The following is a 23,591-nucleotide window of genomic DNA, read 5'->3' on the forward strand; positions in this document are numbered from 1 at the left end:
CAGGAGCTGAATGACCCTGACGGAACCCAAACTGAGTGTCCTTGAGCAGGTTATTGCTGAGAAAGTGCTGCTTAAGAGCACTTTGAGGATCCCTTTCATCACTTTATTGATGATTGAGTGTAGACTGACAGTGCTGTAATTGACCAGGTTGAATTTGTCCTGTTTCTTGTGTACAGGTCATACGTGAGCAATTTTCTACATTGCCGGGTACACGCCAGTGTTAGCTAGGGGCGCGGCAAGTTCTGGAGTATAAGTCTTCAATACTATTGCCAGAATATTGTCTGAATCCATAGCCTTTGCAGTGTCCAGTGCCTTCAGCTGTTTCTTGATATTACGTCGAATGAATCTTATTTTCTGAAGCCTGACGTCTAAGATGCTGGGGACCTCTGGAGGAGACCGAGATAGATCATCCACTCGGCACTTCTGGCGGAAGATTGTTGCGAATGCTTCAGCCTTATCTTTTCCACTGATGTGCTGGGCTCCTCCATCATTGAGGATGGGGATATTTGTGGCGCCTCCTCCAGTGAGTAGCTAAATTGTTCACCATCATTCATAGCTGGATGTAGCAGGACTGCAGAGCTTAAATCTAATCCCTTGGTTGTGGGATCGCTTGGTCTGCCTATTGTGTGCCACACAGCATAAGCAGCAAGTAATAAGCAGCAAGTAATCCTGTTTTGTAGCTTCATCAGGTTGACACTTCATTTTGGGGTATGCCTGGTGTTAGGGTTGGTCCACTGGCTTGGTAGTAATGGTGGAGTGGGGGATATGCTTGGCCATGAGGTTACAGATTGTGGTTGAGTACAATTCTGCTGCTGCTGATGGACCACGACACCTCCTGATTGCCCAGTTTTGAGTTGCTAGACCTGTTCAAAGTCTATCCCATTTAGCACGGTGGTCGTGCCACACAGCACTATCTGCAATGTGAAGATGGGACTTTGTCTCCACCAGGACTGTGCGGTGGTCACTTCTACTGATACTGTCATGGACAGATGCATCTGCGGCAGGCAGATTGGTGAGGATGAGGCCATGTATGTTTTTCCCTATTGTTGGTTCCTTCACCACCTGCTGAAGCCCCAGTCTAGCAGCTATTTCCTTTAGGACCCGACCAGCTCAGCCTGTGGTGGTGCTACAGAGTCACTCTTGGTGATAGACATTGAAGTCCCCCAACCAGAGTTCATTCTGTGTACTTGCCATCCACCCTCAGTGCTTCCTCGAAGTGGTGTTCAACACGGAGGAGTGCTGATCCAGCAGCTGAGTTGGGGGGACAGTGTGTGGTAATCAGCAGGCGGTTTCCTTGCCTAAGCTTGACCTGGTGCCATGAGACTTCATGGGGTCCAGAGTTAATGTTGAGGGCTCCCAGTTCAACTCCCTCCCGACTGTATACCACTGTGCAGCCACCTCTGCTGGGTCTGTCCTACCAGCAACACAGGACATATGCAGGAATGGTAATGGTGGTGTCTGCGATATTACCTGTAAGGTATGAATCTGTGAGTATTACTATATCAGGCTGCTGCTTGCCTAGCCTGTGGGAGGACAGCTCTCCCAATTTTGGCACAAGCCCTCAGATGTAAGTAAGGAGGACTTTGCACAGTTGACAGGGCTGGGTTTGCCGTTGTTGGTGCCTGGTCAATGCTGGATGGTCTGTCTGGTTTCATCTGGTTGAATACAATTGAGTGGTTTTCTCGGTCATTTCAGAGTGCATTTAAGAATCAACGTTGCTGTCAGTCTGGAGTTACCTGTCGGCCAGACCAGCTAAGGACATGGGTTTCCTTCCCTAAAGGGCATTAGTGAACCAGATGGAGTTTTTAAAAAATGAAAATCCACAATGGTTTCTGGGTCACCATCAGACTTTTAATGCCAGATATTTAATTGAGTTTTTAAATTGGGTGATTCGAACCTGGACCTCTGGATTGCTAGTGAAGTGACAATACCATTGTGTCACTGCCTCCCCCAGATTTGTCTACACAACAACAGTCACTGCATTTCAAAGTAATCAGTTAGGATGAAGTGTTGCCCGATTTTTCTTTTTTTAAATTTAGAGTACCCAATTCATTTTTTCCAATTAAGGGGCAAGTTAGCGTGGCCAATCCACCTACACTGCACATCTTTGGATTGTGCGGGCAAAACCCACGCAAAAACGGGGAGAACGTGCAAACTCCACACGGAGAGTGACCCAGAGCCGGGATCGAACTGGGACCTCGGCGCCGTGAAGCAGCAGTGCTAACCACTGTGCCACCGTGCAACCTCCGAATTTTCTTAAGGACCTGCTAAGGTGCTAAACGAAAGTAAGTCTTCTGATGATGTGATAAAATAGATATATTAATGATTTTCGATAACCAGTGCATTTGCAAACAGAAGTTACATGCAAATCATAATTAAGGACAAACTAGAATTGGGGCAGAATTCCAATTTTGTTCTTCCGATGATGTGAAACCCATGTAACTGTTTGCACGCGGAGTAAATATCCAACTGGGACATGATTGAATTTAAGTGTGTCATTGTGATGCAATGAGTTAAACTCTTTCTTTGGGGCTGATGATAAAAATAGGGGAAGTGCCCTCCATTTCCTGCAATTATCTTATGGCCTCTGTTACACTGCTCTCCTTGACACAATTTGTAGCTTTTAAAATCCAACCATTAATAAACACTGCTTCTTGAACCATTTTAGTTTTGCTTTCATCCTTTTAACTTTGATCATTCATTGTGGGCCTTGCTCTTTACAATAAAAAGCACATCTACCAAACCAATGATTCCCTCCGGGGTATGACATGGTTAAATCCAGGGTTACCCTCCACCCCCGGTAAAAAATGTGAAAAACGCAACATTATAATAATTTGTGGTCTGTCTGGAGGCTGGGAGGAAGGAGATAGGAATGATAAGTATTGCAGGAAGTGTGTGCAGTTTCATGCAACAGTCTTTCATTCGAGGCCTCTGGAAATGTCAGTGACAGCTTATGGCTGCTGGATGCACACTGCTGGACAATAACATGCAATTTTTGTGACAAGGACCCTGCAGTCGACCAATGGATAAGATCACTGAGTGGATGAAGTTCAGTAGCCCTCGAGTGAAATGCCACTTACTTGCCAGAGCTACCAAGAATCCCCCCCCCCCCCCCCCCCCCCCCCGTGCTCTTTTTACTCAATTAATGCTTACTAGGGAGTTGATTTGAACAACACCAACTCCCAGATTTGAGACAAAAGTCTATGTGTGCAGGCTCCCACTGAACAGCCCAACGCAGTGAATTCCCAGCTGCCATACACAGTGAAATACCACCTCAGTGTAGAACACAAAGAATACGGATTTAATTCCCTCACCCTGCGTGACGCAATTTGGGCCAGAGAGACAGTTGTGGGCAGAGACTTACTCCTGTGATCACTGATTTTCTCCTAGGTTCCAAAATTTATCTGCTCTTTTGAACAGGCAAACAGTATGCCTGTTGCAAGAAGGTAAAGGGGTCCTGCTTTAAATATAACAATTGGGGACTGAAGTTGCCTGTTGGTAACTTTAGTCTATGGCCTGAACAGAGGGTGAAGGGATGGTTTTCCCATCAGGCAAAACATCCCGGGAGCTGAATCATGGACAAGAGGCCTCGAAAAGTAAGTTTAAAACTATTTTAAAATGTTTTATTTTGTGATCTATGAGGCCTCCTCCAGGCCTTACAAGGGAACCTTGTTGGACACCTTCACTAATGGTGCCGACGTTGTGCACCAGGCTCTCCACTGCAGCCGCCACCCAAGCAGTTTTGGCCTCGGTGCCAGGCATTGTTAGTGACATCTCTTGTGCCTGTAGCCTCTGGGACTTCTCCAAGCGGCAATGGATCTGCTGGAGTTTCACTGACACCTCCTCCTGAATGTCTCGGGTGCACCCTAACATCTCCATCAGCTCTTCCACAGGCTCAGCATCAGGCAGGGACCCAGCTGGGGTCCTGGGGTCCAGCAGACCTCCAACTGTTGTCTCGCTTCAGGGTTCCTACATAAGCAGTTGTGTGGTGCTCACCAGATTGTGTCTCAGAAGCCTGGCCACTAACATTTCCCACCGAGGTGCGTACATCTGCACTGGTGGAGGATGGGGATGACAACTCTTACACCTCGGTCGTGTCTTCCTTGGAGCTCTCCTCTGAGGTGCTATCAGGGAGGCTGGAGAGGGGGCCACCCGGGATGGGCTGGCGCCGCCGGCTGGAGGACCTGCGGGAGAATGGACATGTGGTAAGTAGGAGGGATGGGTCAGTCAGTAAGGGAATAACAATCCGAGTTTGACATGTCCTTTGGCTGGGGTCCGGTGGTTCCTCACCTCTGCGGCGTCCGCCAGCATCCGCGTTGATGACCGCCCTGTCCTCGGCCACACCAGTCACCTACAGGGTCTGTTCCTCAAAGGTGGTGAGGATTCTTATGTCTGGCACCCCACCGTCAGTATGGACCTCTCCTGGCGATTGTGAGAGAGCTTTTCCTGAGGAGACATAGAGAGGGCATTGTTAGCCACACGCGTGGTTCATAGTGGTGGGAGAGGGGGTGTGAAGGAGGGGTTGAAGGGAGAGGGGAGGATGTGAAGGAAGAGTTGGGGAGGGTTGAAAGGAGAGAGGGTGGAGGGAAGGTTGGGGTTGCATGGAGAGTTGAGGTGTGGATGCTCACGTGGGGGTGGAAATGTCTCGGGTGGGAGAGGGGGTGTGAAGGAGGGGTTGAAGGGAGAGGGGAGGATGTGAAGGAAGAGTTGGGAAGGGTTGAAAGGAGAGAGGGTGGAGGGAAGGTTGGGGTTGCATGGAGAGTTGAGGTGTGGATGCTCACGTGGGGGTGGAAATGTCTCGGGTGGGGAGGGGGGGAAGTGATGTTGGTGTTTACTCACTCGTGCTGCTTGGCGTAGGTCGTTGACTTTTTCCCGGCACAGGAGGCAAGTCCCCCTGGTCACACTCTCGGCGCTCACAGCCGCCGCCATTTCGTCCTGGGCTGCCCTATGGATGACCTTCCGGGATCCTCGAGGGAACAGGAGATCCCTCCTGGCCTCCACTACGTCTAGGTGCCTCCCAGAACTGCATCCCCGAATCTTGGGACCAGGCCCCTGGGTGCCATTGTTGTGAGCTGGCTGGGGTTGGCTGAGTAAGTGCTGCTCGACCTTGATAGCCGGGGTGGGGGGGGGGGGGGGGGCTGGCAACTATGGTGCCGGCGAATCAGCTGGCGAGCCTTCATTTGCGGCGAGAAGCCTGTGGGATCTCGTTAAGTGGGCCAATTGATGTTGAATAGCGTTGCTGGTCTCATTGGGCCAAGTTTGGGAAGCTCGTGGCAGTTCCTGCTTGCTACCAAACTTGGAAATCTTTCCAGAGAATCGCGCCCATAGTGCTTTTAGCACAATGTCACAAGGCTCTACACAGGAACAATATAAAATAAACTATGCCACTGAGCCACTTGGTAGATTATAGGGCATATTGGGGAGGCGGTGGTGTAGTAGTATTGTCACTAGACTAGTAATCCAGACACCCAGAGTACTACTCTGAAGTTCCAGGTTCAAATCCACTGAAGATGGTTAAATTTGAATTCAATAAAAACATCTGGTGATGACCATGAAACCATTGCCGATTGACCTAAAAACCCATCTGGTTCACTAATGTCCTTTAGGAAAGGAAATCTGCCACCTTTACCTGGTCTGGCCTACATGTGACTCCAGACCCACAGCAATGTGGTTGACTCTTAACTGCCCCTTAGGGCAATTAGGGATGCTGGCACAGTCTGTGATGCCCATGTCCAATGAACGAATAAAAAAAAAGTTATCAAAGGCTTAACTCTAAAAGATAAGTTTTTAGGAGTGCCTTAAGCTAAGCAAGTGAGGTAGAGAAGTGGCGAGGTATAGGAAGGGAATTCCAAAGTTTAAGGGATGCTCCAGAGTAACAAACTCAGATGAGCACAGATATCGTGGAAGATTTATGGAGTTGGAGGAAGGATAAGACTATGGAGGGATTTGAAAACAAGAATGAGAATGTTAAAAAACCATTTAAATGGGAAGCAGTGTAGGTCAGTGAGCACCAGGGATGTCAGGCTTGCATTTGGTGCAAGTTAAAAGGATTTTAAAATCAAGACATAGGATGACTAAGAGCCAGTGAGCACAGAGGTAGTAGATGAATGGAACTGGGTGTGAGTTGGAACACAAGCAGCAGAATTTTGGAAGTTTGAAGAGGGCAGAATATGGGAGATCATCCAGGAGTGTGTCGGAATGGTCAAATCTATATGTAAAAAAAAACATGAATGAGGGTTTCAACAGCATTCATTGGAAGAATTGTTTCTCCAGATTAGTTTTGAATTTCTCCTTGTGCAGGCACAGGGCATGTCCTGTAGTTCTATTATTCTGCACAAGGTGAAATAACTTGTCATGATTTGCATTGTTAGAGTTGCGTTGCCGGCGGGAACAGAGACTCTCAACGGCCGGAGAATTTCAGCCATACTAAAACACTTGCAATTTTAAAATTTGTTCATAAGATGTTGGCGTCACTGGCTGGACCAGCATTTAGTTCCCATCCCTAATTGCACTTCAGAAGGTTGTGGTGAGTTGTTGAAGTGGCAGATGGAACGTACTGCTGCCACTATATGTCAGTAGTGGAGGGTGTGGGTGTTGAAGATGGTGGATGGGGTTCCAATCAAGTGGGATGCTTGGATGGGTTTTGAATTTTGTTGGAGCTGCATTCATTCAGGCAAGTGGAAAGTATTCCATCACACTCCTGTCTTGTACCTTGTAGATTATGGACAGGCTTTGGGGAGTCAGGAGGTAAGTTATTATCTGCAGAGCTTCCAGCCTCTGACCTGCTCCTGTTAGCACAGTATTTATATGGCTGGACCAGTTGAGTTTCTGGTCAATGGTAACCCGCAGAAAACTGATAGTGGGGGATTCAGTGTAATGCCATTGAATGTCCAAGCGAGATGGTTAGATTCTGTCTTACTGATACTTGTGGGGTGTGATTGTTACTTGCAACTTATCAGCCCAAGTCTGAATACTGTCCAGGTCTTGTTGTATATGGGCACAGACTGCTTCAGCATCTGAGGAGAAGCAAATGACGCTGAACATTGTGCAATCATCAGTGAACATCCCCACTTCTGACTTGGTGATGGAGGGAAGGTCATTAATGTAGTTGAAGATGGTTGGGCCTAGGACAACATCCTGAGGAACTCCTGTGGCGATGTCCTGGGACTGAGATGATTGACCTTCAGCAACTGTAATCACCTTCCTTTGTGCCAGGTATGACACGCTGGAAGTGAGGAGATTTGAATATCAAGATTCCTGAAGAACGCCATAAACTATTCACATTCCTGCAACTTTAATTGTGGTCATTTAACTGGTAGTTTTAACCAATCCTGTGGAAGTACTGCATTGCTGGAGCAACATATAATAGAGTGAGGCCTCATCTGTTGCATAAAGGTTCTGCAGAGCAAGTTGAAGAATATTAGGAAGCTTTTGTGTCCTAATATCTCAATGGCTGATTGGTTGTCCTGATAAAGATCATCCAGCTAAGCAAAAATGTTTAATGAGCTTGTCAACTGAAAAGAGGAGGAGCAATGTAACAGCCTCAGGAATTCTAAATTCCTTTGTATTGACAGAAAGAAGAGGAACATATTGAAAGGAACAGTTGGTAATCTTAAGTGTTCGCTGTGAAAAGCAGAACAAACACGTTTACCTCAAGTACAGGAAGTGTCTGATAACTTTGTACAAAACACTTCAGAGAGCAATTCAGCCAGTCTGACATGGAAGTTTGAGTTCCTTCAATTTAATTATAGTACCTATCACATGCTGACTTAATCCTTTACATGATATTTGCTGAATCAGTCATTAAGTATCTTGAACAATTTGAAGAGAGAATAAATGCATAAAATGCTGTAGGATTGATTAATACAAAACATTTGCCCAAAGTAGCCATGGGTGACAGAGCGATAAAGCTGCTAGTAATCTCATTTTAATCCTGGAAAGGTACATGTACCTCAGCATTGGGTGAGGGCAGAATCGGTCTCAATTATATTGGCCTTCATTGGCAATTAGGCTGCCAATAGTCACTGCTAAGATTGCCACAAGAGTCTTCCAAGCGAAATTGGAGGGCTGGCAGAGTACTTAATGAAATAGTTCCTTCAGGAATTGGGAGGCTTTAATAAAGTCATTTGAAAGTGTGAAGTAATTCATTTTGGAAAGACTAATAATAATAATCTTTACTAATGTCACAAGTAGGCTTCCATTAACACTGCAATGACGTTACTGTGAAAATCCCCTAGTCGCCGCACTCCGGCGCCTGTTCGGGTACACTGAGGGAGAATTCAGAATGTCCAATTCACCTAACAAGCATGTCTTTCGGGACTTGCACCCGGAGGAAACCCGCACAGACATGAGGAGAACGTGTCGACTCCATACAGACAGTGACCCAAGCCAGGAATCAAACCCGGGTCCCTGGTGCTGTGAAGCAACAGTGCTAACCACTGTACACAGAGGATCAAAGGGACTTTGACGTGCACGTCCGTAGAACCCTGATGACAGCAGGGCAGGTAAATAAGGCAGTTAAGGCAAATGGAATACTTGCCTTTATTAGCCCAGGCACAGAATATAAGAGCAGGGAGCTTATGATGGGACTGTCTAAAATGCTGGTTAGGCCAGTGCTGGAGAACTGTGCAGTTCTGGTTGCCACACTATAGGAAGGAAGTGATTGCACTAGAGAGGGTGCAGAGGAGATTCACCAGGATTTTGCCTGGGCTGGAATGTTTCAGTTATATATAGAGACTGGATAGGCTGGGGTTGTATTCCTTGGATCAGAGAAGGCTGAGGGGGATCTGATTGAGGTTTACAAAATTATGAGGGCGATAGATAGGGTGGATAGGAAGGAACTTTTCCCCTTCAATAACCAGACGGAATTGTTTTAGGGTATGAGACAAAAGGTTTAGAGGGGATGTGAGGAAAAACTGTTTAACCCCGAGGTTGCTTGGAATCTGGAACTCACTGCCTGAAAGGGCGGTAGAGGCGGCAGCCCTAGCAACATTAAAAAAGTATTTAGTTGAGCACTTGAATTGCCATAGCATACAAGGCTATGGGCCAAGTTCTTGAAAATAGGATTAGAGTAGATCGGTGCTTTGTGGCTGGCACAGACATGATGGGCCGAAGGGCTTCTTTCCGTGCTGTAAAAGCTCTAGGATTCAATACAGAAATTCAAAAGGGCCTAGATGACCAATACGACTATTCATTTTGGGAAGGAGGTAAATGCAGAATGAAAGTGTACTATTTTTCTTTCAGTGTTTCTGGAATTCATACCATTTTCTCACACCTCAGTTGAGTCTAGTTTGACTGCTTTGTTTCCTGCTGGCTGTCAACACGCTGGAAATGATGCAGTTTTTAGGAGGAAATGCTGCATCTTTTAATCAATTAGGGAAATGAAACTTGAACCATGAACTGCCAAGTGAAGCATAGACTAAACAGTTGAATCTAAAGGGCAATGGAGACCAATCTACTGAGTGAGAGTGAACTAATTTACCTCGTGTTGCGTTTAGTTTTTCAGGCAACTTTTACTTTGTGCTTTTATTGACCTTTGCTTTGTATCAATCTGAGTAAAAAGCTTGTCAAAGCACGTTCTGAATTGAAATTCGAAAATTTCCAAACATTTTTGAAAATGTCCTTTTTGATCAGCTGCACTTATAACCATACCTTGCTGAGTCTGTACACTTTCCTGCACTTGCCATGGATATCACAGTGAGGCTGGCCAACAGGCAGTATCATTCAGGTGGAATGACAGTCCTCTTATTATTGTACCTGAACTAACAACTTAATGTTGTGATTTGCTTGTTTTGGTGGCCTGATTGGCAATTGATGAGACTATGCCAGCGCACAAACAGCCAATTAAACCAGGGCTTGGCTTCAAACCTGTGAACCTCTGTTATGGATTGTCAATGGGTCCCAAAAGAGAATGTTATAGCATTGACCTCTGCTCTTGGGCACCTACCTCTCTCGTGGCAATGAAAGAAGTTTGGAAGACGATGCTAACAGGCCCTCTCCATTGCAGTATGTTTGAAGGCCCACATGAGGAAGGAAGAAAATTGTAATTAACAAAAAGTTATTTGATGGGAAGTGGGCATTTCGAGCTGGGCCAGCATTTGTTGCTTTTCCCTAATTTTCCTTGAGAAGGTGATGGTAATCCATCTTTTGAAACACTGCAGTCTATGTGGTGCAGGTACACCCAGAGTGCCTTTAGGAAGGAATACAATATTTAAAAAAAATCTAAGATAGTATGTTCACTCCAGATATTGTGGGTGGGTTTCTCTGCCCCCCCCCCCCCCCCCCCCCCCCCCCCGCCGGATCGGAGAATCCCCGGGGGGGGGGGGGCTGCGTGAATCCCTACTCCGCCGCCGGCTGCCGTATTCTCCGGTGCTGGTTTTGGGGCGGGGGCGAGGATCATGCTGTGCCGGTGGAGGGCCATTGGCAGTGGCCCCCCCGGCAATTCTCCGGGCTCCTATGGGCCGAGCAGCTGTTGGTTTCTGGCCAGTTCCGCCGGTGTGGATTGGACATGGTCCCACATGGCAGGACCTGGCTGGTAGGCCGGCTGGTGCGGTCCTCGGGGGTTGCGGGTGGATCCGGCCCCAGGGGAGGCCCCCATGGTGGGGGAACTCCTTCCTTCCGCGCTGGCCTCTGTAGAGCTCCGCCATGGCCGGCGCAGAGAAGATACCCCCCTGCGCATGCACTAGAATACGTCAGCCGGTCTGCGCATGCACGGAACCACGCTGGCGGTTCTGCACATGTGCTAACTCGCACCGGCTCTTTGCCGCTGGTTGATGCGGCGCCAACCCCTCCGACGCCGGCCTAGAACCCGGAAGTGCGGAGGATTTCGCAACTTCCGGTCAGCCCGACGCCGGAGTGGTTCACGCTGCTTTTTACGCTGGCGTCGGGTCATTGCGGGGACTCGGGAGAATCCCGCCCAATATGTTCACTCCAGATATGTTCACCGTGTCATACATAATAGACAGAATATTACCATATTTTTTCAATGTGTCAGGCTGAGACTGAAAACTGATGTTTATCTCTCCAGCTGCACAGATCAGTTTTATCTCCAGATATTGAGCCTCTTTAAAGAAAACAAATGAGTGGGTGTGGTTAACGCCGTCGCTCTGGCGTGGCGGGGGCTGATAGTGCCAGCACCTGGCTCCATAGATATCGGGCCACAATTTTTAAAGGAGCTCCGATCAGAACTGACGTTTACTCATTCTGCAACCCCCCCCCAAAAAAATAATCGGGGGCTCCGACCCCCAGTGAATAATCGGGGGCTCCCCCCCTCTACCACCGGGGAAGTATCACCAGCGTTCCCAAATCTCAGTGGCCACCTCGCCTTGTGCCTGCAAGTCACCCCCTTACTGCCCACTTTCCGAACCCATCACATAAATATAAACCCTCCCCATGGGGCTACCACGGGGGCCTGCCCCAGCACAGGTTGGCACTGCCAGTTTAGTCCTCTCAGGTTGGGGCAGTGCCAATCTGGGCCAGGGGCATTAAATGTCCCTCTCCTCTCAGGGACTGAACTTATCTTTGTGCTGCCGGACCAATCCTCTCGACTGGATCCAGTATTTGAAAAGCTGTTGTAAACCTCGCCGAAGTGATGTCACATTGGCACGGTATGAATATTTAGTGAGTGGGGAGCATGTGGCTGGCAGACCCATTAATAACATTAAAGTTTATTATAATCCATTCAATCCGTCTTTTGTAGACGCGAACCTCATGTCGCGCCGGTTAGGGGCGAGGAAAATCGGGAAACACGACCTCTTACGGTGATGTGGGCTGAAAAAAACCCTGCTAGAGTTTTTTGAATTTGAGATAAAGTCCAGGCTACAAACCTTCATGATATTATAAATTGTCAATCCTAATATGGGGGAGATGGCAAACATGATATGATACTTGCTATATATATCTGATTTTATGTAGGCTTTGGATATGGCGACTAGGGGATTTTCACAGTAACTTCATTGCAGTGTTAATGTAAGCCTACTTGTGACAATAATAAAGAGTATTATTATTATTTCTCGAGACCAGTGTGCCGTCCAATAATGGTTAATGAAAGCGAATTGTATTAAAATTGCTTCTGTGGCCCTAGGTTAAAGGGAGAGCAGTTAATTAAGACATTTGTTTTTAGTTGCTACTTGGTAATCATTGCTAAGATTCTGTGGATGTCAGAACAGAACACAGCAGGATTAACGAAACCTTCAAGGCCTTCTGAACACCTCAGAGCCCCCAACGGGGAAGGCTGGGATGAACCGGTTTCTTGATGGACTGGACATACCAGTCGTGGGAGAGGGCAGAAAACGGGACCTGGAAGCACCACTAGCACTGGGAGAGATCATGGAGAGCATTAGCTCCATGCAGACGGGGAAGGCGCCGGGACCGGACGGATTCCCGGCGGACTTCTACAAAAAATTCATGACAGCGCTGGCCCTGCACCTGCAGGAGATGTTCACAGACTCGCTAGCTAGGGGCACGTTGCCACCCACGTTAGCACAGGCCTCAATCTCACTGATACCTAAGAAAGACAAAGACCCAACGGAATGTGGGTCATACAGACCCATATCTCTGCTGAACGCAGACACCAACATACTGGCCAAAATCCTAGCCAAAAGGCTAGAAGACTGTGTACCTGAGGTGGTCACAGAGGACAGACGGGCTTCGTCAAAGGTAGACAGCTTACCTCGAACATCAGGCGCCTGCTGAACGTGATAATGACCCCCTCCGGGGAGAGAACACAAGAGGTGATCGTCTCCCTGGACGCAGAAAAGGCCTTCGACAGAGTCGAATGGAAATACCTCATAGAGGTACTGGAGCGGTTCGGGCTTGGAACAGGGTTCACCGCTTGGGTAAAGCTCCTATACAACGCTCCCATGGCGAGTGTACGGACCAACAATACCAACTCCCAATACTTCCAGCTGCACAGGGGCACCAGACAAGGATGCCCACTGTCCCCGCTGCTGTTCGCACTAGCAATCGAACCGCTAGCAATCGCGCTCAGGGCAGCATAAAATTGGAGGGGGATCGGAAGGGGAGGCAGAGAGCACAGAGTCTCACTCTATGCAGATGATCTGCTCCTCTATATCTCGGACCCACAAAGCAGCATGGACAGAATCATCGTGCTCCTGAAAGAGTTTGGAGCCTTCTCGGGCTACAAACTCAACATGAGCAAAAGCGAGATCTTCCCAGTACACCCGCAAGGGGGGGGGGGGGGGGGGGGGGGAAGCACTAAAGGGGCTGCCGTTCAAACAAGCCCGACACAAATTCCGCTACCTGGGGATCCAAATAGACCATGACTGGAAAGGGATCCACAAATGGAACCTCACCAGCCTGACGGAGGAAGTAAAAAAGGACCTGCAAAGATGGAACACACTCCCACTCTCCCTCGCGGGGAGAGTCCAGACGATCAAAATGAACGTACTGCCCAGGTTCCTCTTCCTGTTTAGATCCATTCCGATCTACATCCCCAAGGCCTTTTTCAAAGTGCTGGACAAACTTATCATGGCGTTCGTATGGGGGGTAAAAATGCTAGGATCCCAAAGATGGTCCTACAAAAAACAAAATCCGGGGGGGGGCTAGCCCTCCCGAATCTACAATTCTACCACTGGGCGGCAACAGCCGAGCGAATAAGGGGATGGATCCAGGAGCCAGAAGCCGAGTGGATGCGTGCGGAGGAGGCCTCCTACATGGGGACCTCCCTCCGGGCCCTCGCCACGGCAGCACTCCCATCCCCACCCAAAAAACACTCCAGCAGCCCAGTGGTGACAGCCACCCTCCAATCCTGGAACCAACTGCGGCAGCAATTTGGCCTGACCAAAATGTCGGACAAGGCTCCCATCTGAAACAACCATAGGTTCACACTAGCACTGACTGACGCCACCTTCAAAAGGTGGAGGCAGGATGGGGGGACACTGACAGTCAGGGACCTATACACGGACGACAGGATCGCAACACTGGACGAACTGACATAGAAATTTCGACTAGCTGGGGGGAACGAGCTACGGTACCTGCAGCTCAAAAACTTCCTACGAAAGGAGACAAGGACGTACCCACAACCGCCACGACAGACACTACTGGAAGACCTACTGGACGCAAGTATCCTAGAGAAAGGGAACTGTAGCGACATGTGTGACCGACTGGTAGAAAGGGACGACACCGTACTGCACACAACAAGAATGAAATGGGAGGACGACCTGGGGATGGAGATAGGGTGGGGACTCTGGAGCGAAGCACTGCATAGGGTCAACTCCACCTCCACGTGCGCAAGGCTTAGCCTGACGCAACTAAAAGTGGTACATAGAGCCCACTTAACGAGAAACCGTATGAGTAGGTTCTTCCCGGAGGTGGAGGACAGATGTGAACGGTGCCAAAGAGGCCCGGCCAACCACGCCCACATGTTCTGGTCTTGCCCCAGACTTGTGGAGTACTGGACAGCCTTCTTCAAGGCTATGTCCAAAGTGGTGGGGGTGAGGGTGGAGCCATGCCCGATTGTGGCGGTCTTCGGGGTTTCAGACCAGCCAGATCTATTCCTGGGGAGGAGGGCGGACGCCCTTGCCTTTGCCTCCCTGATCGCCCACCGTAGAATCCTGTTTGGCTGGCGGTCAGCAGCACCGCCCAGAGCTGCAGACTGGCTGTCCGACCTCTCGGAATCTCTCCAAATGGAGAAAATCAGAGGGTCAGACGACGGCTTCCACAGAACTGGGGGCCATTCATGCAATTGTTCCGGGACCTGTTTGTGGCCAACGAACAAGAGGAAGAATAGTTGGGTGGCCAAGAATCAGGGGAAAATGGACTGGAATTGGGGGAAGGTAGCCTGGGGGGGGGGTTCGTTATGGGGGTTTGATGGCAAGCTAAGGCCCAAAACCAAACTATAAATAAATGCCTATAAACATGTGCCTCGGCCATATTGGGGATTGTAAAATATGTATGCCGGCTAAAGGGGGCGGCCACAATTGTTATTATGAAGATGCTTACCTGTAAATATATATGTTAATTTTTGCGTGTTTTTTTTCTCTCTAATAATTTGTAATATGTTGTATATAAAATATGAAAACTCAATAAAAAAACATTTGTAAAAAAAGAACAGAACAGAGCTGTGATGTTTCGCTCGTTGGTAGAACACCCTGATGACATCCACTGATTAGGCTGGTCACTTGGTTGACATTTTGGAGTGCTGGGGACACTTGGTAACCCGTTCTCACGAAATGATTTTGGGGAAAGTGAGGGATAATACCACAATTTGATAAGATAAGTCATGCCAAAATAAGCAGTGGATATGGGATATGGATATGGACCCCTCGCTCTACCTAATGAGCACCTATGGATTTCTATAGCAAAGGAACCCTCCTTTCCGGAGAGGAGGAAATATTTTAAAAATACTCAGTGTAGGGAAAGAGCGGGGTGGAGGAGAGTGTTAATATTACGATAACGGTTTCAAAGGTACAGAGATGACACGATTCAGTTGGATGATTAAAGTTGGGCAGACGATTATGGTAGTTTGTTTTGGTAACCCCCCTCCCCCCTCTCAGTGTGTGTGTAGGAGGGCTGATAAATAATCCCTGATCTCATTTTGAGTTGTGACTTGACTTATGTCAGACCTGTGGTTTCAGCTGCAAACTTCCCGCAGCTGCGGCAGGGGGGGAAAAAATTTTGTTCCAAGAGTGGAGTGAGCAGGTCGGGAGTGAGTGGACCAGGGGTGACTCAGCCCCTCCCTTCCCTTCCCCTCCCTTCCCGCCAACACAACACCAATCGGCGCTGGGAGGACGCCTCGCTGTGTGCCCGGGGCTCCTGGAGGATGCCAGGCTCTGCCCCTTGACAGGACAAGTCGCACGTACACCAGGCACACGTCCCGCTTGCCGCCCGCTCCGAGGCTCTGATCTCGGCGACCATGGATGGTTGTGAACCGCCCACCGCGCTCAGGAGGTCCCGGAGTTTCCACTTCAAGAGCTTGAAAACATTCCTCAGTAAAATGAGCGAGCGACGGGTAATAATAGGTGAGAACCGATATATTTCCTTTAAAAAAAAGAGTTTTTCTTGGTATGACCCAGCCGGTGTGTATTTGTAACACATACAATTGTACATAATGTACATAATAGCAAGTCTCGGGCATTTGGTTAGCAGGGTTATATTTCTTTGGGTAGTTTTCATGTGCCCCTTTTCTGGGGGTGGCGTATGTGGGGATTTATTTATAAACGAGGCGCATCCCATGTTTATGTTCCCCATCCTGGTATAAACTCCTGAATTCCGACACTTACTGTATACAGCGCTGCTTGAGTACTGCAATCTTGTACAAGCTGTCCTGTGGGCAGTGAACTGGCAGCTTCTGTATATAACTGACAACATCACTGTACAAAACATTCAGGGCTGTGATATTAGACTAAGACCCACACATAGACATTGTTGAGGTTGAGGTGATTGGCACTGTGCTTGAGATGTGCACAGGACACCCCGATCTTAAGACAACCCTATAGAAGTCTCCACCCCACTAATCACTAGCAAAGAAGCCCACCACAATTGCTGTCATCAGGTCGCCCTCCCCCACCCCATCTCAAGTGAGAGACACCCGCTATGGAGTCACCAAAGACCCCCCCCATCAAGCCCTGCCCCTTGCCAGTGCCAATCTGGCACCCTGGCACGGCCAGGTTGGCGGTGCCGGGGCAGCGCCAGAGCACTTTCTAACCATAGCCCAGACCACCTGGGGACTTTAAAGGCCTCCGTGCTCCCTGGCGTGGTCATCACATCTGGTCTCCGTTTTTGGAGACCGGTAGTGATTCCTGCTGGCTCCACGTTGGGCTGGCAGTTTGGAAAATTGAAGGGGCCCAGTGAATCCAGCTTAAAGCCAAATCTGAGTAGGCTAATGACAATTTAAATATGCCAATCAGGTTCACACTCTCACCAGACTACGTCGCTAGCCGGAGTGGGGAGAATCTCAAAATGAATTCTTCCCGGCGCAAATTGTGTATGGTCCTCTTGCAAGAGTATCCGGCCATAATGGGGCTGGTTTAGCACAGTGGGCTAAAAGGCTAGCTTGCAATGCAGAACAATGCGATTAGCGTGGGTTAAATTCCCGTACTGGCCTCCCCGAACAGGCGCCGGAATGTGGCGACGAGGGACTTTTCATAGTAACTTCATTGAAGCCTACTTGTGACAATAAGTTATTATTATTACTAACGTGATTTGCGCCTGCGCTTGTGGGGCCGGAGAATCGCCCCCAACAAATCTCTTTATGTGATGGTAAACTAGTGGCCGCCAGCTTTGCCATATGGCAGTGGCACATGATTATTCTCCAACACATACCCCTTTCCGTTCGTGCTTTTAAAAAAAAAATTTATAGCTGCAATCATCTTAAATGGCTATGTAAAAATGAACGTGATTTAAAATGTGCCATCCAAGTACCTACAAAGGCAGAGTTTTTTCTCAGGACGGAAGTTTAATCAGTCACATTTTAATTTTCACGATAGCAAACATTCTTGTCAAGCATTGACAAAATGGAGAGTGCCACTGACCTGAAATCTGCTTGCATGATGCTTACTGCAGATACTCTAACAACACTGAAATGTTTGAAACATTTTGATTATTCCGAAAATAAATTTGTGTTGGGTCGGCTGATCTCAGATGGGACAGAATTTTAACTGTTAGTTTAGGCAACATTCTAAGGAGGGGAAAATCAATCACAGTTGATAACTATCCAGTGACCCCTGAGAGATGTCGGGTACCCCATTGACGTTGGAACAGAATGGCTTGGCTGTGATTCTCTCCAAGCTGAACAGTCTGCCTACACGATATCTATACTTGCCTGTGAATAATTGCAACCTCTGGATACCTTTTTATTTCTGTATTAATTCCACATTACATTATAGAATCATTGTGTCACAGAAGGCTCATCAAGCCCATGGCAGTAGTAAGTTTGATAATTTAAGAATTAGTGTGGTTCAGTCCAAAAATATGTCAATTTTCACATTAGAACACATTACAAGTGTTTGGTGAATTAGTGGGAATGTGGAACAAGTGGCTGAAATTCTCCGGTCCTTTCTGCTGGTGGGATGATCCAGTGCTGATGACAAGCCCCTGCCATGGTGCGTTTCCCAGCGGCGGAGGGCAGGGCACGCAAAACCCTGTGGACATCCCACCGCCAGCCAATGAGGGGCCACTTCCGTCGCTGGAAATTACACCGCAGGGTGGCCAGAAAATCCCACCCAAATCATTCTTTTAAATGGGTGAGGGAATGTCAAACCAGGCATTAAAATTATCTGCTTTTCTGAGGACACAATGAATCTTGCTGAAAAGATGCACATGTTGCTAAAGCTTTTTAATCTTGCATTTGGGACAAATGCAAGAATGCCAAATTTCAAACAATCACAACACTTTATATGACAGGAGAAAAGAGTGCTGATTGGTTGAGACATCGCCATGGAGAAAACAACAAGGAACTACAGATATCCCATGTTACTGTGTAATTCCAAATAGCCCTCTGAGTCACAAAGTTGTGGGTTTAAGTTCCACATTCGAGACCCAGCACAAAATCAAGGCTGGCACCCGAGTTCAGTGCTGAGGGAGCGCTGCATTGTTGGAAGTACCTTCTTACGGATGAACTGTTAAACTGAGACCTCTTTGCTTTTTCACGGTGAATGTAAAATATTCCATGACACTATTTTTATTTATTTATTTTTTAAATTTAGAGTACCCAATTCTTTTTTTCTCTCATTAAGGGGCAACTTAGCATAGTCAATCCACTAACCTAGCACATCTTTGGATTAATGGAAATGAGACCCACACAGACACAGGGTGACTATGCAAAACTCCACATAGACAATGACCCGGGGCCGGGATCGAACTCGGGTCTTCGGTGCCGTGAGGCAGCAGTGCTAACCACTGCACCACCGTGCCGCCCACCCCATGACACTATTTCAAAAAAGAGCAGAGGAGCTATCCCTGTTGTTCTGGGAAATATTTATTCTTCAATCAATATTATAAAAACAGATCACATTACTGATTGGATTGGATTGGATTGGATTTGTTTATTGTCACGTGTACCGAGGTACAGTGAAAAGTATTTTTCTGCAAGCAGCTCAACAGATCATTCAGTACATGGAAGATAAGGGAATTAAACAATTCAAGAAAATACATGAGAATACATAATAGGGCAACACAAGATATACAATGTAACTATATAAGCATTGGCATCGGTTGAAGCATACAGGATGTAGTGTTAATGAGGTCAGTCAATAAGGGGGTCATTTAGGAGTCTGGTGACAGTGGGGAAGAAGCTGTTTTTGAGTCTGTTCGTGCGTGTTCTCAGACTTCTGAATCTCCTGCCCGATGGAAGAAGTTGGAAAAGTGAGTAAGCCGGGTGGGAGGGATCCTTGATTATGCTGCCCGCTTTCCCCCGGCAGCGGGAGGTGTAGATGGAATCAATGGATGGGAGGCAGGTTTGTGTGATGGACTGGGCAGTATTCACGACTCTCTGAAGTTCCTTGCGGTCCTGGGCTGAGCAATTGCCATACCAGGCTGTGATGCAACCCGATAGGATGCTTTCTATAGTGCATCTGTAAAAGTTGGTAAGGGTTAATGTGGACATGCCGAATTTCCTTAGTTTCCTGAGGAAGTATAGGCGCTGTTGTGCTTTCTTGGTGATAGCGTCGACGTGAGTGGACCAGGATAGATTTTTGGTGATGTGCACCCCTAGGAATTTGAAACTGCTCACCATCTCCACCTCGGCTCCGTTGATGCTGACAGGGGTGTGTACAGTACTTTGCTTCCTGAAGTCGATGACCAGCTCTTTAGTTTTGCTGGCATTGAGGGAAAGGTTGTTGTCGTTACACCACTCCACTAGGTTCTCTATCTCCCTCCTGTATTCGGACTCGTCGTTATTCGAGATCCGGCCCACTATGGTCGTATCGTTAGCAAACTTGTAGATGGAGTTGGAACCAAGTTTTGCCACGCAGTCGTGTGTGTACAGGGAGTAGAGTAGGGGGCTAAGTACGCAGCCTTGCGGGGCACTGGTATTGAGGACTATTGTGGAGGAGGTGTTGGTGTTCATTCTTACTGACTGTGGTCTGTTGGTCAGAAAGTCAAGGATCCAGTTGCAGAGTGGAGAGCCAAGTCCTAGGTTTGGAGAAACTTTAAAAATTTTTTTTTTAGAGTATCCAATTCATTTTTTTTTCCAATTAAGGGCCAATTTAGCATGGCCAATCCACCTATCCTGCACATCTTTTGGGTTGTGGCGGTGAAACCCACGCAAACACGGGGAGAATGTGCAAACTCCACACGGGCAGTGACCCAGAGCTGGGTTTGAACCTGGGTCCTCGGCGCCGTGAGGCAGCCGTGCTAACCACTTGCGCCACCGTGCTGCCTTGTTTGGAGAAACTTGCAGTGTCAAATTGGCTGCTGTGTTTGCTACATTACAGCAGCGACTATACCTCAGAACATATTCCATTGCCTTTCAAGTCCTTTGGGATGTTCCAAAGGTGCTATATAAATGCTTTAATGATCAGGTTCACTTTGAAACAGAAATGATGTGAAAGGGAAAGAATGGTGAGGTGAACAAGATACTGGGTACAATTCCCCCAAGTGTCATACTGTGCGAGTTCGTGGGGTGTTTGGCGCGATTCAGGTGCGATTTAACTAAATGGGATTAAAGTCCCATTGCGAGCACGTTTAGCCCTGTGTTTCCCAGTGTTTGCAGCGCTGAGATACACAAGGCTAAAAATGCAGATCGCATTTGAACAGGGAATGCGCAGCCGAGGCTGCACATAGTCCTCTTTTGTACACTGATGAGCTCTGCTCACCGGAAGACCTGTGTCGTGAGAAAAATGCGTCCTGATCTCCGAGGCCCTCAAAGTGACCTCCCACACCCCCAAGCCCCAAAGCACTATGGAATAGTCCCCACCTCGCACCTCCCCCAACACCCATTTGGGCTCTCCCACTATTCACCAGGGATGGCAGGATCGGGGCCGGGCGCAATGCAGCCATAAAATCACGCTCACCATTTAGAGAGATATAAGGGGATATTCCCAACACTCATGGAGGGCAGCCCCAGACTGATCGCACCCTGCAAAAAATGCAAACTTGGTGACTTGGCAGTCCCAACCTCACACCCTGGCAGTGGCACCTCCAAGGTGCCTGGCTGGCAGTGCCTGGGTGGCACCAGCAGTACCACCATGTCCATAAGGCAGGCACCTGGGGGCCTTCGATCTCCTGAGAGACACCCATGAGTGCCGTTTCATCTGGTCACCGTGTGTGGAGATGCCGCCCGCCCGAGGTGTTGGGGATTGAACCCATGCCTCGGGTAACTCTACTTAAAGTAGAACTAACTGTTTAATATGTGCTGATTTTCTAAAAAGTGATCCCACCCACAATGGACAGGATTCGCATCGCAACGTCTCACGAGGTGTTGGAAGTGCTAACCTGGGACCCCCAGTTTTCTACTGTTGTGGGCCAGGTTAGCACTGCCCAGTTGCCTTGAACACCCAGGATCTATTGGTCTCTGAGCCCCCTCCTCACACCCCCTCCCCTCCCCCTCATGGTCATCATGTCTGGTTTCCATTTCTGAAAACCAGTGTTGATTCATGCCAGCCGGTGAATCCTGGAAGCCGAGAGATTCCGGCCTCAAACCGGCTGCAGATATTTAAATTAGGTTAATGACATATTTAAATATGCTGATCTGGGTCACACCTAGCGAGAGCGTGATCCAGATCGCGTGGGACACTGTGGGTCAGGAGTATCGCAATCAGTTTGGTGCCCAGCATGAAACCTGGGTTTGGGCTCTCCTGCTATTCACCAAGAATGGCGGGATCGGGGCCGGGCGCAACGCGGCCAGAAAATCGTGCTCACCGTTTAGAGAGATATAAGGGGATATTATCCCCTTCCCTTCTACAAATGGGACACGTGTTGAGTGTGGGCACAGAATGGATTGGTCTTACGCCGCAGAATCTCTGCCCACACATTGAGCTGTTGAATTTTACTGGCTGCTGGGAATTCCACTATTACCAAGATTTACCGGAAATGAAGTGGAGAAGATGCAAATGTTTGGTTGGATATTGTTGTGACTTCACTGCCTGCTATTTCACGCTATCCCATCCTCCATACATTGTTCACAAGGCACCCTAAAGTTGAAAAACTAGACCAGAACTCATAAATCTCAGTGGAAGATGATAAAGTACATGTTAGTGAGGTTAGATTATTGACCCATCTCAAGAAGAGGGTTTATTTGGGTGAGCTATTTTCTTGCTCCTGACATTGAAGTACTTTATCTTGAGGCTCATTACTACTGAGGCCTAAAACTATGCATTAAGGTGGAAAGTTTTAAATTAGTTTCCAATGTCTCATTTAGTGGGAGGGAGTTTCTTTTTACGCCAGTAAGCATAATATTATCTTTGGGCATTCCTTTGTATGTGGCCTTCTGTCATCATTGTGAGGACAAGTAGTAGGGCCAGAGAGGATTCTGACAATATCAAGGGGCATTGAGGGTTAGGTGTTATCCAGCCAGTACAGAACACAAACCTCTTGTCCTCTAGCTGTATAAGAACAATTCAAATGCTCAAAAGTGAGCTTCAAGTATTATGCAGATCTGAAGCCATCTTCAAGGAATTGCTTTGTTTTTTTTATGGAGATGAAATTTTAAATAACAGGACCTCTTGTGACCTGTGGTCCACCATTGCAATTGGCAAGTGATAGATCAAAGTTTATCTCGATCTCTCTGTACATTTTCAATGCAGTTTCAAAGAAGTAGGATTTCTAAAAGGGGAAGGCAGCGTGGACTGCACGCATGACTATCAGATCACAAATAAAAGATACAGTGACTTACACCGACAGGAAGGAGTGGCAGTCACTAAATGTGCAGCTAGTTTCGAACCACAGGCACATGATCCTGCATGTCAATGCGAGGTACTTCGACCGTTACAATGACGTATTTATACTGAGTCATCCCTCTGTGCTGGTGCTTTTTGCCAATCAAAAGAAGCTCAACAGATGGCTTTATAGAAATAGGGAGCACCCTATGCAAACTTGTTCCGATTTCCTTGCAGTAACACTGAGGAGTGCAACTAGGTTCATACATTCACCAGAGACATTATTTTACAACATGATTGGAATGCTGAAAGCACAATTCCCATCTGGATTAATGGTCTGATGGTGCTTGAGCATTATTATCGATGATAGGTATTGCCTTCTGTATCTGGCATCCAGCTAGATGAGCGAGACAAACTACTGCAGGAAAGGGAAGGAAGGTGGGGCAGTAGATGTTTTTTGATCATAATGAGAACAATCCAAGGGGTTTCCAATGCCTGACCCAAGAAAGGGGAAGTAGCATAGTGCAGATTGGGGAATTCAGGTGAAAATTTTTCTATTTTAATTTCTTAATCATATTGGATCTAATTGAATTGCAGCAAGAGTCCTGTGTCGAGAGGGTTTACCTGGGTGTTTCCCGGCGCTCGCAGGGCTGAGAAGGGCCCCGCTATTTAAAAGGACTTTGATGCAATCCAGGGTCTCATCGGGGAATGTCCCACCCAGGCTTCGCTTTGTTCCGTTCCGATAAGGACACCATTTTTAAATGGCGCCCTAATCTCCCAACCCCTGCGGCGTGATCCCCGGAACTCCAAAAATCC

At 47.8% G+C, this 23,591-nt stretch overlaps 1 protein-coding gene across 2 annotated transcripts in view; it reads left to right on the forward strand.

Annotated features, from left to right (window-relative positions):
* The window catches only part of stard8 (StAR-related lipid transfer (START) domain containing 8), a 165,787-nt gene that overhangs the window by 38,151 nt on the left and 104,045 nt on the right, over positions 1–23,591 (forward strand). Inside the window, exon 1 of one of the 2 annotated variants that reach the window (XM_038775646.1) lies at positions 15,637–15,980. The exons of the other annotated variant lie outside the window; for it this stretch is intronic. Coding sequence (XP_038631574.1) covers positions 15,875–15,980 — 106 coding nt within the window. The 5' untranslated portion in view covers positions 15,637–15,874. Of the gene's footprint in view, positions 1–15,636; positions 15,981–23,591 lie in introns of those variants that run through there. 2 annotated transcript variants of the gene reach the window in all.

Source organism: Scyliorhinus canicula, chromosome 17 (genome assembly GCF_902713615.1).
Source record: "Scyliorhinus canicula chromosome 17, sScyCan1.1, whole genome shotgun sequence".
NCBI lineage: Eukaryota > Metazoa > Chordata > Chondrichthyes > Carcharhiniformes > Scyliorhinidae > Scyliorhinus > Scyliorhinus canicula.